The following is an 18,360-nucleotide window of genomic DNA, read 5'->3' as shown; positions in this document are numbered from 1 at the left end:
GAGACTTTTTTCCCCCTTTTAATGGGATCCAGGTAATCCGGTAATAATGATGGGATTCCTTAAGTGCTGACTCTAGTACCGCGATTAACACTGGAGAAGACAAGATAATTAGATCGGACGTGGTCCCCGAGGCCCAGAGAGGTCGAATGACTTACACAGAAGGCCAGAGTTGGGCTTCGAACCGGGATCATTCATTCATTCAGTCGTATTTAATGAGCGCTTACTGTGTGCAGAGCACTGTACTAAGCGCTTGGGAAGTACAAATTGGCAACATACAGAGACGGTCCCCACCCAACAACGGGCTCACAGTGTCTTCCAGCTCTGTGCTCTGTCCATTAGGTCATTCCCCCCTCTAGACTGTAAGTTTGTTGTGGGCAGGGAGGTGTCTGTTTATTGTTGTACTCTGCCAAGTGCTTAGTACAGCGCTCTGCACACAGTAAGCGCTCAATAAACCCAGTTGGATTGGGTTTTAGGGAACTTCTCAGAATTCTCCCCATCCCGCTGAAAAGCCGGGAGCCGGATCGCTTTTGGTGCAAGAGAGCTGAATTATGAATAAGTACCTAAGTGTCATAATGATGGCATTTATTAAGCGCTTACTATGTGCAAAGCACTGTTCTAAGCGCTGGGGTAGATACAAGGTAATCAAGTTGTCCCACATGGGGCTCACAGACTTAATCCCCATTTTCCAGATGAGGGAACTGAGGCCCAGAGAAGTGAAGTGACGTGCTCAAAGTCACACAGCTGACAAGTGGCGGAGCCGGGATTTGAACCCATGACCTCCGACTCCAAAGCCCGAGCTCTTTCCACTGAGCCACGCTGCTTCTCTGTGGGGTGAATGTCGTGGGGTGAATAACACGTGAAAATCCAAGCAAAAGGGTGATGCCGAAGGGTGGGGGAGAAGGGGAAAGGAAGGCTTAGTCAGGGAAGACCTCTTACTCTATTTATTTTATTTGTACATATTCATTCTATTTATTTTATTTTGTTATTGTTTCGTTTTGTTGTCTGTCTCCCCCTTCGAGACTGTGAGCCCGCTGTTGGGTAGGGACCGTCTCTAGATGTTGCCAACTTGGACTTCCCAAGCGCTTAGTACAGTGCCCTGCACACAGTAAGCGCTCAATAGATACGATTGAATGAATGAATGAATGAATGAATGAATGAAATAAGGCATTGTGAAGGTAGGGAGAGTGTGGGCATTCCAGGCCAGAGGCGGAACGTGGGCGAAGGGTCAAAAGTGAGATGGGCGAGATCGAGATCAATTCTGATGGTATTGACACCTGTTTACTTGTTTTGTTTTGTTGTCTGTCTCCCCCTCCTAGACTGTGAGCCCGTCGTTGGGTAGAGACCGTCTCTATATGTCGCCAACGTGTATTTCCCAAGCGCTTAGTCCAGTGCTCTGCACACAGTAAGCGCTTAATAAAGACGAATGAATGAAAGTGCATATAGCTATAATTTTATTTATTACGATGGTATTGACACCTGTGTACTTGTTCTGTTTTGTTGTCTGTCTCCTCCTTCTAGACTGTGAGCCCGTCGTTGGGTAGGGACTGTCGCTAGATGCTGCCGACTTGTACTTCCCCAGCGCTTATTCCAGTGCTCCGCACACAGAAAGCACTCAATAAAGACGATTGAATGAATGAAAGTGTATATAAGCTATAATTTTATTTATTATGGTGGTATTGACACCTGTGTACTTGTTTTGTTTTGTTGTCTGTCTCCCCCTTCTAGACTGTGAGCCCATCGTTGGGTAGGGAGCGTCTCTATATGTTGCCAACTTGGACTTCCCAAGAGCTTAGTCCAGTGCTCTGCACACAGTAAGCGCTCAATAAAGACGATTGAATGAATGAAAGTGCATAGAGCTATAATTTTATTTATTATGATATTGACACCTGTGTACTCGTTTTGTTGTCTGTCTCCCCCTTCTAGACAGTGAGCCCGTCGTTGGGTAGGGACCGTCTCTATATGTTGCCGACGTGTACTTCCCAAGCGCTTAGTACAGTGCTCCGCACACAGTAAGCGCTCAATAAATATGATTGATTGATTTTGTTTTATTGTCTGTCTCCCCCTTCTAGACTGTGAGCCCGTCGTTAGGTAGGGACCGTCGCTAGATGCTGCCGACTTGTACTTCCCAAGCGCTTAGTCCAGTGCTCTGCACACAGTAAGCGCTCAATAAATACGATGGAACGAATGAATGAACGAAAGTGGTGTGCCTGCTGGCAGGCTTGTAACCCAAGGTGACTCGAATCTGGAAGGAAAAAGGGCTCCCCGTGTCCCCATCCATCCAGCCTGCACCCTGGGGGAATGGTGGGCATCGTTGATGGTATTTGTAAAGTGCTTACTATGTGCCAGGCACTGTGGTAGGTCACCAATTCAATTCAATTCAATCGTATTTATTGAGCGCTTACTGTGTGCAGAGCACTGGACTAAGCGCTTGGGAAGTACAAATTGGCAACATAGAGAGACGGTCCCTACCCAACAGCGGGCTCACAGTCTAGAAGGGGGAGACAGACAACAAAACCAAACCTATTCACAAAATAAAATAAATAGAATAAATATGTACAAATAAAATAAATAGAGTAATAATGAGTGCCTCCCGCCCGCCCCATCCCCGTCCCCAGCCTATCGGGTCGGACGTGGTCCCTGTCCCGCAGGGGGTCGCAGTCCTAATCCCCATTTTACAGATAAGGGCACCGAGGCCCAGAGAAGTGAAGTGGCTTGCCCATGGTCACACAGCAGACAAGTGGCGGGGGCGGAAGTCGAACCCAGGTCCTTCTGACTCCCAGGTTTGGGCTCTAGCCAGTAGGCCACACTGCTTCTCTTCATCTCCTCCACTTCAAAACCTTATTCATTCATTCATTCATTCAACCGTATTTATGGAGCGCTTACTGTGTGCAGAGCACTGTACTAAGCGCTTGGGAAGTTCAAGTCGGTAGCATCTAGAGACGGTCCCTACCCAACAGCGGGCTCACAGTCTAGAAGGGGGAGACGGACAACAAAAAAAACCATATTAACAAAATAAAATAAATAGAATAAACATGTCCAAGTAAAATAAATAAATAGAGTAATTCATTCATTCAGTCGTATGTATTGGGTGCCTACTGTGTGCAGAGCACTGTACTAAGTGCTTGGGAAGTACAAGTTGGCAACATATAGAGATGGTCCCTACCCAACAGCGGGCTCACAGTCTACAAGGGGGAGACAGACAACAAAACAAAATATATAAACCAAATAGAATAAATATGTACAAGTAGAATAAATAAGTAAATAGAGTAATAAATCCGTACAAACATATATACATATATACAGGTGCTGTGGGGAGGGGAAGGAGGTAAGGCAGGGGAGAGGAAGGAGGGGGCTCAGTCTGGGAAGGCCTCCTATAAATACGATTGAATGAATGAATGAATGAACCCCATCTCCCAGGGTGTCATTATCATCATCATCATCATCAATTGTATTTATTGAGCGCTTACTGTGTGCAGAGCACTGTACTAAGTGCTTGGGAAGTACAAGTTGGCAACATATAGAGACGGTCCCGACCCAACAGCGGGCTCACAGTCTAGAAGTGTCGATGAGGTCACTGAGGCTTAGAGAAGAGAAGTGACTTGCCCAAAGTCACACAGCTGACAGTTGGCGGAGCCGGGATTCGAACCCGTAATAATATTAATAATTATTAATAGGCCTTCCCAGACTGACCCCCTCCTTCCTCTCCCCCTCCCCCCCCTCCCCCCCCTCCTTCCCTCCTTCCCCTCCCCACAGCACCTGTATATATGTATAGATGTTTGTGTGGATTTATTACTCTATTTTATTTGTACATATTTATTCTGTTTTATTTTGTGAATATGTTTTGTTTTGTTGTCTGTCTCCCCCTTCTAGACTGTGAGCCCGCTGTTGGGTAGGGACCGTCTCTAGATGTTGCCAACTTGGACTTCCCAAGCGCTCACCTCCTCCAGGAGGCCTTCCCAGACTGAGCCCCCTCCTTCCTCTCCCCCTCGTCCCCCTCTCCATCCCCCCCGCCTTACCTCCTTCCCTTCCCCACAGCACCTGTATATACGTATAGATGTTTGTACATATTTATTACTCTATTTATTTATTTTACTTGTACATATCTATTCTATTTATTTTATTTTGTTAGTATGTTTGGTTTTGTCCTCTGTCTCCCCCTTTTAGACTGTGAGCCCACTGTTGGGTAGGGATTGTCTCTATATGTTGCCGACTTGGACTTCCCAAGCGCTTAGTCCAGTGCTCTGCACACAGTAAGCGCTCAATAAATATGATTGATGATGATGATGATGTATTTATTACTCTATTTGTACATATTTATTCTATTTTGTGAATATGTTTTGTTTTGTCGTCTGTCTCCCCCTTCTAGACTGTGAGCCCGCTGTTGGGTAGGGACCATCTCTAGATGCTGCCGACTTGGACTTCCCAAGCGCTTGGTACAGTGCTCTGCACACAGTAAGCGCTCAATAAATACAATCGATTGGTTGATTAGTGCAGTGCTCCGCACACAGCAAGCGCTCCATAAATACGATTGAATGAATGAATGACTCCCAGCCCCGCCAACTGTCAGTGGTGTGATTTTGGGCAAGTCACTTAACTTCTTTGTGCCTCAGTCCCCTCATCTGCAAAATGGGGGTGAAGACTGTGAGCCCCACGTGGGACAACCTGATCGCCTGGTAACGTCCCCAGCGCTTAGAACAGGGCTTTGCACGTAGTAAGCGCTTAATGAATGCCATCCTCATCTTGAATGCCGTGCCTAACGCGTGCCTCCCCGCTGGGGGCTTTCTGTTGGTTTTTCAGAGCGGAGCGCTGAGCGATGAAGCCCCCCAGCCCCGCCGGGAGAGCCCCCCCCGCGAGCCGCCCCGTCCCGCCTCTCCTCCCGGTTATTTAAATCGGCCTTTTAATATCCCGCCAGCTGCCGGGCGGACACACATGGTGCATTGTCGCCATTCCCCGGATCGCGTCTCTGGAAGGTCGGGAGGCTCCGGGGGAGAGAGCGGCGAGCCCGGGGCCCGTCGGCCCCCCGGCCGGGGACGGGGCGCGCCCGAGGCCCGGCGGAGGGGGGGTCCGCCATGGAGCCCCGCATGGAGGCCTGCCTGGCCCAGGTGCTGCAGAGGGACGTGGGGAAGCGGCTGCAGGTTGGCCAGGACCTCATGGACTATTTCTCCGACAAGCAGAAGTCGGCCGAACTGGAGCACGACCAGACCCTGCTGGATAAGCTGGTGGACGGACTGGCCACGTCCTGGGTCAACTCCAGCAACTACAAGGTGAGGCCCGGCCCGCGGCGCGGGGGGACTGGAGCGCCGTGCCGTGCCCCCATCCCCTCCGCCCCTTTCCCACGTGCTCCCCATCCCGTCCGCCTCGCCGTCGTCCCCTTTCCCACGTGCTCCCCGTCCCGTCCGCCTCGCCGTCGTCCCCTTTCCCACGTGCTCCCCGTCCCGTCCGCCTCGCCGTCTTCCCCTTTCCCACGTGCTCCCCATCCCGTCCGCCTCGCCGTCGTCCCCTTTCCCACGTGCTCCCCATCCCGTCCGCCTCGCCGTCGTCCCCTTTCCCACGTGCTCCCCGTCCCGTCCGCCTCGCCGTCGTCCCCTTTCCCACGTGCTCCCCGTCCCGTCCGCCTCGCCGTCGTCCCCTTTCCCACGTGCTCCCCGTCCCGTCCGCCTCGCCGTCGTCCCCTTTCCCACGTGCTCCTCCTTCCCGCTCCCTCAGCATCGTCTTTGTCATCGGACCGCCGTTCCCCCCGCCCCGGCGACCCTCAAAGCCGGATTAAGGTCGCCTCCCCCATGAAGCCCTCTTTTCCTCGGCTCCCTCTCCCTTCTGCGCGCTTGGATCCGTGACCTTTGGACATTGGATATCCGCCCCGCTCAGTAATGATAATGATGGCATTTACTAAGCGCTTACTGTGTGCAAAGCACTGTTGTAAGCGCTGGGGAGGTTGCAAGAGAAAAGCAGCGTGGCTCAGCGGAAAGAGCCCGGGCGTTGGAGTCAGAGGTCATGGGTTCAAATCTCGGCTCCGCCAGTTGTCAGCTGGGTGACTTTGGGCATGTCACTTCACTTCTCCCCCCTCCTCCCCCCCGCCTTACCTCCTTCCCCTCCCCACAGAACCTGTATATATGTTTGTACAGATTTATCACTCTATTTTATTTGTACATATTTATTCTGTTCATTTTATTTTGTTAATATGTTTTGTTTTGTTGTCTGCCTCCCCCGTCTAGACTGTGAACCCGCTGTTGGGCAGGGACCGTCTCTAGATGTTGCCACCTTGTACTTCCCAAGTGCTTAGTACAGTGCTCTGCACACAGTAAGCGCTCAATAAATACGATTGAATGAATGAGTGAATGAATTCTCTGGGCCTCAGTTACGTCATCTGTAAAATGGGGTTGAAGACTGTGAGCGCCCCGTGGGACAACCTGATCACCTTGTAACCTCCCCAGCTCCTAGAACAGTGCTTTGCACATAGTAAGTGCTTAATAAATCACCTTGTAACCTCCCCAGCTCCTAGAACAGTGCTTTGCACATAGTAAGCGCTTAATAAATGCCATCATTATTATTACAAGGTGATCACTTGGCTCAGTGGAAAGAGCCCGAGCTTTGGAGTCAGAGGTCATGGGTTCGAGTCCCAGCTCTGCCACGTCTGCTGCGTGACCTTGGGCAAGTCACTTCACTTCTCCGAGCCTCAGTTACCTCATCTGTAAAATGGGGATGGACTGTGAGCCCCCTGTGGGACAACCTGATCATCTTGTATCCCCTCCAGCGCTTAGAACAGTGCTTTGCACATAGTAAGCGCTTAACAAATGCTATCATTATTATTATTATTATTATCAGGTTGTCCCACGGGGGGCTCACAGTCTTAATCCCCATTTTCCAGATGAGGTAACTGAGGCACAGAGAAGCGAAGTGACTTGCCCAGAGTCACACAGCTGACAGCTGGAGGAGCCGGGATTTGAACCCACGACCTCTGACTCCAAAGCCCGGGCTCTTTCCACTGAGCCACGCTGCTTCTCACTCCTACACGTATCTGGAAGACGAACAGTCTAAATGGCTTATTTATTCCCATTAATAATAATAATAATAATGGCATTTATTAAGCGCTTACTATGTGCAAAGCACTGTTCTAAGCGCTGGGGAGGTTACAAAGTGATCAGGTTGTCCCACGGGGTGGGGGGGGGCTCACAGTCTTAAATCCCCATTTTCCAGATGAGGGAACTGAGGCCCAGGGAAGTGAAGTGACTGGCCCAAGGTCACACAGCTGACAATTGGCAGAGCCGGGATTTGAACCCGTGACCTCTGACTCCAAAGCCCAGGCTCTTTCCACTGAGCCACGCTGACCGTCTCCCGCTCTAGACCATAATCTCGCTCCGGGCAGAGAATGCGACCGCTAACTTTTTTGCCCCATGCCCCCCGGAGTGCTCATTCCGGTGGTTCGCGCGCCGTAAATCCCGTCGGCAAGTGGATTCCCGGGGCCGGAGGGATCGGATCGGATCGCCCGCCCCTTCTCCGGAGTCGGCCGGGAACAACGCGGTGTCGTCTGGCGGGTCTCACGGAGGGAGGGCGAGCGGAGCCGGAGATCAAGGCGGAAGAAGAACACGCTCAGGAATGGGCTCCGGTGGTGATTCAGAAGCAGCGTGGCTCAGTGGAAAGAGCCCGGGCTTGGGCGTCAGAGGTCATGGGTTCAAATCCCGGCTCCGCCGCTTGTCAGCCGTGTGACTTCGGGCAAGTCACTTCACTTCTCTGGGCCTGTCACCTCATCTGTAAAATGGGGATGAAGACTGTGAGCCCCCCGTGGGACAACCTGATCAACTTATAACCTCCCCAGCGCTTAGAACAGTGCTTTGCACATAGTAAGCGCTTAATAAATGCCATCATTATTTTTTCTAGACTGTGAGCCCACTGTTGGGTAGGGACTGTCTCTATATGTTGCCAACTTGTACTTCCCAAGCGCTCTGCACACAGTAAGCGCTCAATAAATACGATTGATTGATTGATTGATTCCCCTATGGCAGGTGGAGCTGGAAATGGGATTCATTCATTCATTCAATCGTATTTATTGAGCGCTTACTGTTTGCAGAGCACTGGACTAAACGCTTGGGAAGTGCAAGTCGGCAACATCTAGAGCCGGTCCCTACCCAACAACGGGCTCATAGTCTAGAAGGGGGAGACAGACAACAAAACATATTAACAAAATAAAATAAGTAGAATAAATATGTGCAAGTAAAATAAATAAATAGAGTAATAAATAGGTACAAACATATATACATATATACGGGTGCTGTGGGGAAGGGAATCAATCAATCAATCGCATTTATTGAGCGCTTACTGTGTGCAGAGCACTGTACTAAGCGCTTGGGAAGTCCAAGTTGGCAACATCTAGAGACGGTCCCTACCCAACAGAGGGCTCACAGTCGAGAAGGGGGAGACAGACAACAAAACAAAACATATTAACAAAATAAAATAAATAGAATAGATATGTACAAGGGAAGGAGGTAAGGCGGGGGGCATGGAGAGGGGGAGGAGGGGGAGAGGAAGGAGGGGGCTCAGTCTGGGGCTCCCCCCCACCCCCCAGGCCACTGGTTCCAATCCTGCCCAGGCATGGGGGCTGAGGAGGATTTCCAATCAATCAATCAATCAATCATATTTATTGCGTGCTTACTATGTGCAGAGCACTGTACTAAGCGCTTGGGAAGTACAAATTGGCAACATATAGAGACAGTCCTTACCCAACATTGGGCTCACAGTCTAAAAGGGGGAGACAGAGACCAAAACCGAACATACTAACAAAATAAAATAAATAGAATAGATATGTACAAAATAGAATAGATATGTACAGTAGATATCTGGAATAGATATTTCCAGAGACTCTTTGGTCACCGAATAATAATCAAAATAAAGTAATTGTATTTAATAATAATAATGGTATTTGTTGAGCGCTTACTATGTGCCAAGCACCCTTCTAGGCACCGGGGAAGATACAAGGTAATCAAGTTGTCCCATCTGGGACTCACAGTCTTCATCCCCATTTTACAGATGAGGGAACTGGGGCACAGAGATGTTAAAGTGACTTGCCCAAGGTCACACAGCTGACGAGCGACGGAGCCGGGATTAGAACCCATGACCTTCCGATTCCCAGGCCCGGGCTCCGACCGCTATGCCATGCTCCTTCTGCGTGGAGTGGATTCATTCAGTTGTATTAAACGCTTACTGAGTGCAGAGCACTGTACTAAGCGCTTGGGAAAGTACATTACAACTTACAACATTTTAGACTGTGAGCCCACTGTTGGGTAGGGACCGTCTCTATATGTTGCCAACTTGGACTTCCCAAGCGCTTAGTACAGTGCTCTGCACACGGTAAGCGCTCAATAAATACGATTGATTGATTGATTACAACAGTAAACGGTGACATTCCCTGCCCATAAGGAGCTCAAAGTGTAGGGCAGAGAAGACAGATGGAAATATAGATAAATCAAATGACAGATATACATCAAAGGATCATAAACAGAGTCAATTAAACTAATGGTTCTTTGTCACATGCCCTTAAGTTATTTTTAGTGATAAATTCTAAAAGAAAACCCTTTCCCTTCTGAATTTTTAAATCTCCTTCCCTTTCCTGGCTAAGCTGGCTAATGTGCTGAGACAAGGAGAAGCAGCGTGGCCCAGTGGAAAGAGCCCGGGCTTTGGAGTCAAAGGTCATGGGTTCAAATCCCGGCTCCACCAACTGTCAGCTGTGTGACTTTGGGCAAGGCACTTCACTTCTCTGCGCCTCAGTTACCTTTCATTCATTCATTCAATTGTATTTATTGAGCGCTTACTGTGTGCAGAGCACTGTACTAAGCGCTTGGGAAGTCCAAGTTGGCAACATGTAGAGACGGTCCCTACCCAACAGCGGGCTCACAGTCTAGAAGGGGGAGACAGAGAACAAAACAAAACATATTAACAAAATAAAATAAGTAGAATAAATATGTACAAGTAAAGTAAATACCTCATCTGTAAAATAGAGATTAAGACTGTGAGCCCCCCGTGGGACAACCTGATCACCTTGTAACCTCCCCAGCGCTTAGAACAGTGCTTTGCACATAGTAAGCGCTTAATAAATGCCATTATTATTATTATTGAGAAGCAGCGTGGCTCAGTGGAAAGATCCCGGGCTTTGGAGTCAGAGGTCAGGGGTTCAAATCCCGGCTCCGCCTACTGTCAGCTGTGTGACTTTGGGCAAGTCACTTCACTTCTCTGGGCCTTAGTTACCTCATCTGTAAAATGGGGATTAAAACTGGGAGCGCCCCATGGGACAACCTGATAATAATAATAATAATAATAATAATAATAATAATAATAATAATAATAATAGCATTTATTAAGCACTTACTATGTGCAAAGCACTGTTCTAAGCGCTGGGGAAGTTACAAGGTGATGAGGTTGTCCCACGGGGGGCCCACAGTCTTCATCCCCATTTTCCAGATGAGGGAACTGAGGCCCAGAGAAGTGAAGTGACTTGCCCAAAGTCACACAGCTGACAAGTGGCTGAGCCAGTATTTGAATCCCTGACCTCTGATGAAGCCCGGGCTCTTTCCACTGAGCCACCCTGCTTCTCTGGCCTCCTCAGCACTTAGAACAGTGCATTGCACATAGTAAGTGCGTCACAAATACCATTATTATTATTATTGTTATTATTATTATACATAAGTGCCGTGGGGCTGGGAGTGCGGGCAGGGCGGGGGAGCAGCAAAGGGAAGAAGTCATTCATTCATTCAGTCGTATTTATTGAGCGCTTACTGTGTGCAGAGCACTGTACTAAGCGCTTGGGAAGTCCAAGTTGGCAACATATAGAGACGGTCCCTACCCAACAGCGGGCTCACGGTCTAGAAGGGAATGGAGGAAGCGAGGTGGGTGGGATAATTGTATCAGGAAATCAGAGAGATAAGGTAGGGAACTATGAGGTGTGCTCTCCCTAGAATCAATCAAGCAATCAATCAGTCATATTTATTGAGTGCTTACTGTGTGCAGAGCTCTGTACTAAGCGCTTGGGAGAGTACAATACAACTCCTAAGCCCGGGCTCTTTCCACTGAGCCACGATCCCTTTCATTGAACCCACATAGTCAGTCTGTCATCAATCAATCAATCAATCAATCATATTTATTGAGCGCTTCCTGTGTGCAGAGCACTGTACTAAGCGCTTGGGAAGTACAAGTTGGCAGCATATAGAGACAGTCCCTACCCAACAGTGGGCTCACAGTCTAAAAGGGGGAGACAGAGAACAAAACCAAACATACTAACAAAATAAATAGAATAGATATGTACAAGTAAGATAAATAAATAAATAGAGTAATAAATATGTACAAACATATATACATATATACAGGTACTGTGGGGAAGGGAAGGAGGTAAGATGGGGGGATGGAGAGGGGGACGAGGGGGAGAGTTTATTTATTGAGTCATATTTATTGAGTGCTTATTGTGTGCAGAGCACTGTACTAAGCGCTTGGGAAGTCCAAGTTGGCAACAGATAGAGACGGTCCCTACCCAACAGTGGGCTCACAGTCTAGAAGGGAATTGAGGAAGCGAGGTGGGTGGGATAATTGTTTATCAGGAAATCATCAATCGTATTTATTGAGCGCTTACTATGTGCAGAGCACTGTACTAAGCGCTTGGAAAGTACAAATTGGCAACATCTAGAGACAGTCCCTTCCCAACAGTGGGCTCACAGTCTAAAAGGGGGAGACAGAGAACAAAACCAAACATACTAACAAAACAAAATAAATAGAATAGATATGTACAAGTAAATGAATAAATAAATAAATAGAGTAATACATATGTACAAACATATATACATATATACAGGTGCTGTGGGGAAGGGAAGGAGGAAATCAGAGAGATAAGGTAGGGAACTATGAGGTGTGCTCTTGCTAGAATCAATCAGGCAATCAATCAATCGTCATATTTATTGAGTGCTTATTGTGTGCAGAGCACTGTACTAAGCGCCTGGGAGAGTACAACTCCTAAGCCCGGGCTCTTTCCACTGAGCCACGATCCCTTTCATTCAACCCACAGAGTCAATCTGTCATCATCGTCATCAATCGTATTTATTGAGCGCTTACTGTGTGCAGAGCACTGTACTAAGCGCTTGGGAAGTACAAGTTGGCAACATCTAGAGACGGTCCCTACCCAACAGTGGGCTCACAGTCTAAAAGCCCTCCAGGTTGGGGAGGGCGGACGCCCGCCCGGTCAGTGCTATTTATTGAGCGCCCGTTGGCTGCAGAGCGATGCGAGCAGCTGGACGGCGGCGGCGGGCGGGCGGGCGGGGAGGGTGGCGTTGGGGGTGGAGGGCCGGGGGCGGACACCTGCTACTGGATGTGCGGGGGATCTCCCCCTTTTAGACTGTGAGCCCACTGTTGGGTAGGGACTGTCTCTATGTGATGCCAATTTGTACTTCCCAAGCGCTTAGTACAGTGCTCTGCACATAGTAAGCGCTCAATAAATACGATTGATTGATTGATTGATGTGCGGGGAAAAGATGGTGACCCGCTGGACTTTCCGGGGCCCAGGGGGTGGGGAGCTGCGGCGGCGGGGGCAGAAGGAAGGGGCAGCAGCCGCGGCCGCCCCCGCGGGTCCCGTCATCCATCCCTTCAATCAATCAATCGTATTTATTGAGCGCTTACTGTGCGCAGAGCACTGGACTAAGTGCTTGGGAAGTCCAAGTTGGCAACATTTAGAGACGGTCCCTACCCAACAGCGGGCTCACAGTCTAGGAGGGGGAGACAGAGAACAAAACCAACAAATACCATCGTTTTTATTCATTCGTTCATTCATTCAATCGTATTTATTGAGCGCTTACTGTGTGCAGAGCACTGTACTAAGCGCTTGGGAAGTCCAAGTTGGCAACATCTAGAGACGGTCCCTACCCAACGGCGGGCTCACCTCACTTGCTCCCAGCGTGGCTCAGTGGAAAGAGCCCGGGCTTTGGAGTCAGAAGTCCCAGGTTCAAATCCCGGCTCCGCCAGCTGTCAGCTGTGTGACTTCGGGCCAGTCACTTCACTTCTCGGGGCCTCGGTTCCCTCATCTGGAAAATGGGGGTGAAGACTGGGAGCCCCCCCGTGGGACAACCTGATCACCTTGTAACTTCCCCAGCGCATAGAACAGTGCTTTGCACATAGTAAGCGCTTAACAAATGCCGTTATTATTATTATTATTTTATTATTAATACTGTACTCTCTCGGGGCCTCAGTTCCCTCATCTGGAAAATGGGGGTGAAGACTGGGAGCCCCCCCCCGTGGGACAACCTGATCACCTTGTAACTTCCCCAGCGCATAGAACAGTGCTTTGCACATAGTAAGCGCTTAACAAATGCCATTATTATTATTATTATTATTTTATTATTAATACTGTACTCTCCCAGGCATTTAGTACAGTGCTCTGCACGCAGTATGCACTCCAGTGAACACGTTTGAGGGAGTGAATCCTCCCCAGCGCTTAGAACAGTGCTTTGCACATAGTACGTAATGCTATCATTATCATTATTATTATTATTATTATTATTATTATTATTATTATTATTATTATTAATTCCCCCTCCCAGCCCCACAGCACCTATGTCCATCTCTGTCTTTTCCGTCTTTATATCGCGTCTGTCTCCCCCTCTACACTGGAAACTCTTTGCGGGCGGGGAATGTGTCTGTTTTAGAGAAGCAGCGTGGCTCGATGGAAAGAGCCCGGGCTTTGGAGTCAGAGGTCATGGGTTCGAATCCCGGCCCTGCCCCACGTCTGCTGTGTGACCTTGGGCAAGTCACTTCACTTCTCTGAGCCTCAGTGACCTCATCTGTAAAATGAGCATGAAGACTGGGAGCCCCACGTGGGACAACCTGATCACCCTGTATCCTCCCCCAGCGCTTAGAACAGTGCTTTGCACATAGTAAGCGCTTAACAAATGCCATTATTATTATTATTGTTATTATTTTATTGTTAATACTGTACTCTCCCAGGCGTTTAGTACAGTGCTCCGCACGCAGTGTGCACTCCAGTAAACACGTTTGAGGGAGTGAATGAATGCAGAGCACTGAACTAAACGCTTAGCGGAATCCGGTTGAATTAGTAGACCGTCGTTTAATGGAAAGAACCCAGGCCCGGGTGTCAGAGGACCTGGGTTCAAGTCCTGCCTCTGCCACGTTTTTTTTTTTTTTGGTTTTTTTTTTAATGGTATATGATTTTGTTTTGATGTCTGTCTCCCCCTTCTAGACTGTGAGCCCATTGTAGGGTAGGGACCGTCTCTAGATGTTGCCGACTTGCACTTCCCAAGCGCTTAGTACAGTGCTCTGCACACAGTAAGCGCTCAGTAAATACGATTGAATGAATGAATGATTACTATGTGCCAGACGCTGTACTAAACAATGAGAAGCGGTGTGGCTCAGTGGAAGGAGCCCGGGGCTTTGGAGTCTGAGGTCGTGGGTTCAAATCCCAGCTCCGCCAATTGTCAGCTGTGTGACTGTGGGCAAGTCAAGCGCTTAGTCCAGTGCTCTGCACACAGTAAGCGCTCAGTAAATACGATTGAATGAATGAATGATTACCATGTGCCAGGCACTGTACTAAACAATGAGAAGCAGCGTGGCTCAGTGGAAAGAGCCCGGGGCTTTGGAGTCCAAGGTCGTGGGTTCAAATCCCGGCTCCGCCAATTGTCAGCTGTGTGACTGTGGGCAAGTCACTTCACTTCTCTGAGCCTCGGTTCCCCCATCTGTAAAATGGGGAGGAAGACTGTGAGCCCCCCGTGGGGCAACCTGATCACCTTGTATCCTCCCCAGCGCTTAGAACAGTGCTTCGCACATAGTAAGCGCTTAACAAATGCCTTCATCATCATCATTATTGTTATTAAACACTGGGGAAGATACAAGATAATTGGGTTGGACACGGTCCCCTGTCCCACGTGGGTCTCGTAGTCTTAATCCCTGATGTACAGATGAGGGAACCGAGGCCCAGAGAAGTGAAGCGACTTGCCCAAGGCCACACAGCAGACAAGCGGCAGAGCCAGATTTTTTTTTTTTTAATGGCATTTATTAAGCGCTTACTATGTGCAAAGCACTGTTCTAAGCGCTGTCCTCTAACTCCCAGGCTCCGGCTCTTTCTACAGGTTCTCACTGCTTGCCTGCTGTGTGGCCTTGGGTGAATCACTTCACTTCTCTGGGCCTCATTTTTCTCATCCTTAAAATGGGAATTCAGTCGCCGTTCTCCCCAATTCTTCGTCCGTGAGCCCCTGGGTCTGTGCACAGTGGGATTATCGTGTTTCTACCCCAAACAGTACAGTGTTGGGCGCATAAGAAGCTCTTAACGAACGCCACGGTTATTGGACTCGATCCCTGCCCTCGTGGATCATACTGGAATTTATTAAGCACCGGCTGTGGGCTGAGCATTAATAATAGCGCTTAGCACAGTGCTCTGCACACAGTAAGCGCTCAATAAATACGATTGATTGATTGACTAATAATAATAATTAATAATTATGGTGTTTAAGTGCTCACTGTGTGGCAGGCGCTGTACTAAGCGCTGGGGTGGATGCAAGCAAATCGGGTTGGACACAGTCCCTGTCCCGCATAGCGGGACATATGTTGCCAACTTGTACTTCCCAAGCGCTTAGTACAGTGCTCTGCACACAGTAGGCGCTCAGTAAATACGATTGATCGATTGACGGCAGCGTGGCTCAGTGGAAAGAGCCCGGGCTTTGGAGTCAGGGGTCATGGGCTCAAATCCCGGCTCCCCACTTGTCAGCTGTGTGACTTTGGGCGAGTCATTTCACTTCCCCAGGCCTCAGTTCCCTCATCTGTAAAATAGGGATTAAGACTGTGAGCCCCCCGTGGGACAACCGGATCACTTTGTAACCTCCCCAGCACTTAGAACAGTGCTCTGCACATAGTAAGTGCTCAATAAATGCCATTATTATTGTTATAGGGCTCACTGTCTTATTTCCCATTTTACAGATGAGGTAACTGAGGCCCAGCGAAGTGACGTGACTAAGGCCAAACAGCAAAAAGGTGGCGGTGTCCGGATTAGAACCCATGACCCTCTCATTCCCAGGCCCTTGCTCTATCCACTACGCCATGCTGCTTCCCTCCAAAGAAATCTAGTGAAGCAGTGGAAGCAGGCGCTGTACTAAGCGCTCGCGTGGATGCAAGCATATTGGGTTGGACACAGTCCCTGTCCCGCATAGCGGGACAGCAGCGTGGCTCAGTGGAAAGAGCCCGAGCTTTGGAGTCAGAGGTCATGGGTTCAAATCCCGCCTCCCCACTTGTCAGCTGTGTGACTTTGGGCAAGTCACTTCACTTCCCTGGGCCTCAGTCCCCTCATCTGTAAAATGGGGATTAAGACTGTGAACCCCCTGTGGAAAGAGCCCGGGCTCTGGAGTCAGAGGTCATGGGTTCGAATCCCGGCTCCGCCACCTGTCTGCTGTGTGACCTTGGGCAAGTCACTTAACTTCTCTGAGCCTCAGTTACCTCATCTGTAAAGTGGGGATTAAGAGTGTGAGCCCCACATGGGACAACCTGATCGCCTTGTAACCTCTCCAGCGCTTAGAACGGTGCTTTGCACATAGTAAGCGCTTAATAAATTGCCATCAAAAAAAAAATCAGATTAAACAGAGTCTCTACTGGTGCTCACAATCCGTCCTGTCCCCATTTTACAGGTGAAGAAACCGAGGCCCCGCAAGTGGAATGCTCAAGGTCGCCCAGCCCTCCAGGGGCACATGGGTTTTCGACACCCCCGCGCCGTCATTTGTTCCTCATTGGTTGACTCCCAGGTTTTCAAGGTTGAAAGCATTTTTGCCATTTATAAAACTGGAAAGCCCAGGCAGTACCTCAATAATAATAATAATAATAATAAAACAATAATAATGTTGGTATTTAAGCGCTTACTATGTGCAAAGCACTGTTCTGCCAATTTGTACTTCCCAAGCGCTTAGTACAGTGCTCTGCACACAGTAAGCGCTCAATAAATACGATTGATGATGATGATGATGATGGGGGGGGACACAAAGTGTTCAGGTTTGTCCCATGTGGGGCTCACAGTCTTAATCCCCATTTTCCAGATGAGGTAGCTGAGGCTCAGAGAAGTTGTGACTTGCCCAAGGTCACACAGCAGACATGTGGCAGAGCCAGGATTCGAACCCATGACCTCTGACTCCAAAGCCTGGGCTCTTTCCACTGAGCCACGCTGCTTCTCTTTGAGGCCGGGAGTGAGTTTTCCCGGCCCGTTGGCTCGGTCAGCGCCCGGCTGCTCGGGATTCGGAAGACGGATTGAATTCGCTCTCTCAAAGTGATTTTGAAGATTTCTATTTCCGTTTCTGAAGTCTTCTCAAGCAAGAGCGAGCAGTCATTGGGGCGAGGTGGAGGAGAAGCAGCGTGGCTCAGTAGGAAAGAGCCCGGGCTTTGGAGTCAGAGGTCATGGGTTCAAATCCCGGCTCTGCCAACTGTCAGCTGGGTGACTTTGGGCAAGTCACTTAACTTCTCTGTGCCTCAGTGACCTCATCTGGAAAATGGGGATGAAGACTGTGAGCCCCCCGTGGGACAACCCGATCACCTCGTAACCTCCCCAGCGCTTAGAACAGTGCTTTGCACATAGTAAGCGCTTAATAAATGCCATCATTATTATTGTATATATGTATATATGTTTGTACATATTTATTTATATCTATTTTACTTGGACATATTTTCTATTTATTTTGTTAATGATGTCCATTAAGCTTTATTTCTATTTATTCTGACGACCTGACACCTGTCCACATGTTTTGTTGTCCGTCTCCCCGTTCTAGACTGTGAGCCCGTCATTGGGTAGGGACCGTCTCTATATGTTGCCAACTTGGACTTCCCAAGCGCTTAGTACAGTGCTCTGCACACAGTAAGCGCTCAATAAATACAACAATGAATGAATGAGTCTATTTATTTATTTTACTTGTACATATCTATCCTATTTATTTTATTTTGTTAGTATGTTTGGTTTTGTTCTCTGTCTCCCCCTTTTAGACTGTGAGCCCACTGGTGGGTAGGGACCGTCTCTATATGTTGCCAACTTGTACTTCCCAAGCGCTTAGTACAGTGCTCTGCACACAGTAAGCGCTCAATAAATACGATTGATGATGATGATGAGGAGGAGGAGGGGAAATGTTCTCGTTCTCCCTCTCAAATCGCGTGCTCTGATTTCACATTTTTAAATGCTTTATGTAAAAGAAGTACCAACACCAAGCTTGTTTTAGGCAACTTTGGGTTGGGGCTTAAAAATCCGTGTTTCGTTCACTCCCAGGTGGTTGCTTATAATGGACACAAATTCATATTTTAGTATTTGCTGTATCTCCCCCGGCGCTTAGAACAGTGGTTGGCACATAGTAAGCGCCTACC

At 48.8% G+C, this 18,360-nt stretch overlaps 1 protein-coding gene across 21 annotated transcripts in view; it reads left to right on the top strand.

Annotated features, from left to right (window-relative positions):
- Positions 1-4,995: 4,995 nt before the first annotated feature.
- The window catches only part of CLASP1 (cytoplasmic linker associated protein 1), a 442,952-nt gene continuing 429,587 nt past the window's right edge, over positions 4,996-18,360 (top strand). For all 21 annotated transcript variants that reach the window (XM_038747595.1, XM_038747592.1, XM_038747590.1 and 18 more), the window contains exon 1: positions 4,996-5,264. In XM_038747595.1, coding sequence (XP_038603523.1) covers positions 5,070-5,264 — 195 coding nt within the window. In that variant the 5' untranslated portion in view covers positions 4,996-5,069. The remainder of the gene's footprint in view (positions 5,265-18,360) is intronic.

Source organism: Tachyglossus aculeatus, chromosome 1 (genome assembly GCF_015852505.1).
Source record: "Tachyglossus aculeatus isolate mTacAcu1 chromosome 1, mTacAcu1.pri, whole genome shotgun sequence".
Classification (NCBI taxonomy): Eukaryota; Metazoa; Chordata; class Mammalia; order Monotremata; family Tachyglossidae; genus Tachyglossus; species Tachyglossus aculeatus.
Note: the sequence above shows the minus strand (reverse complement) of the source record. Positions and strands in the feature narration are given on the sequence as shown.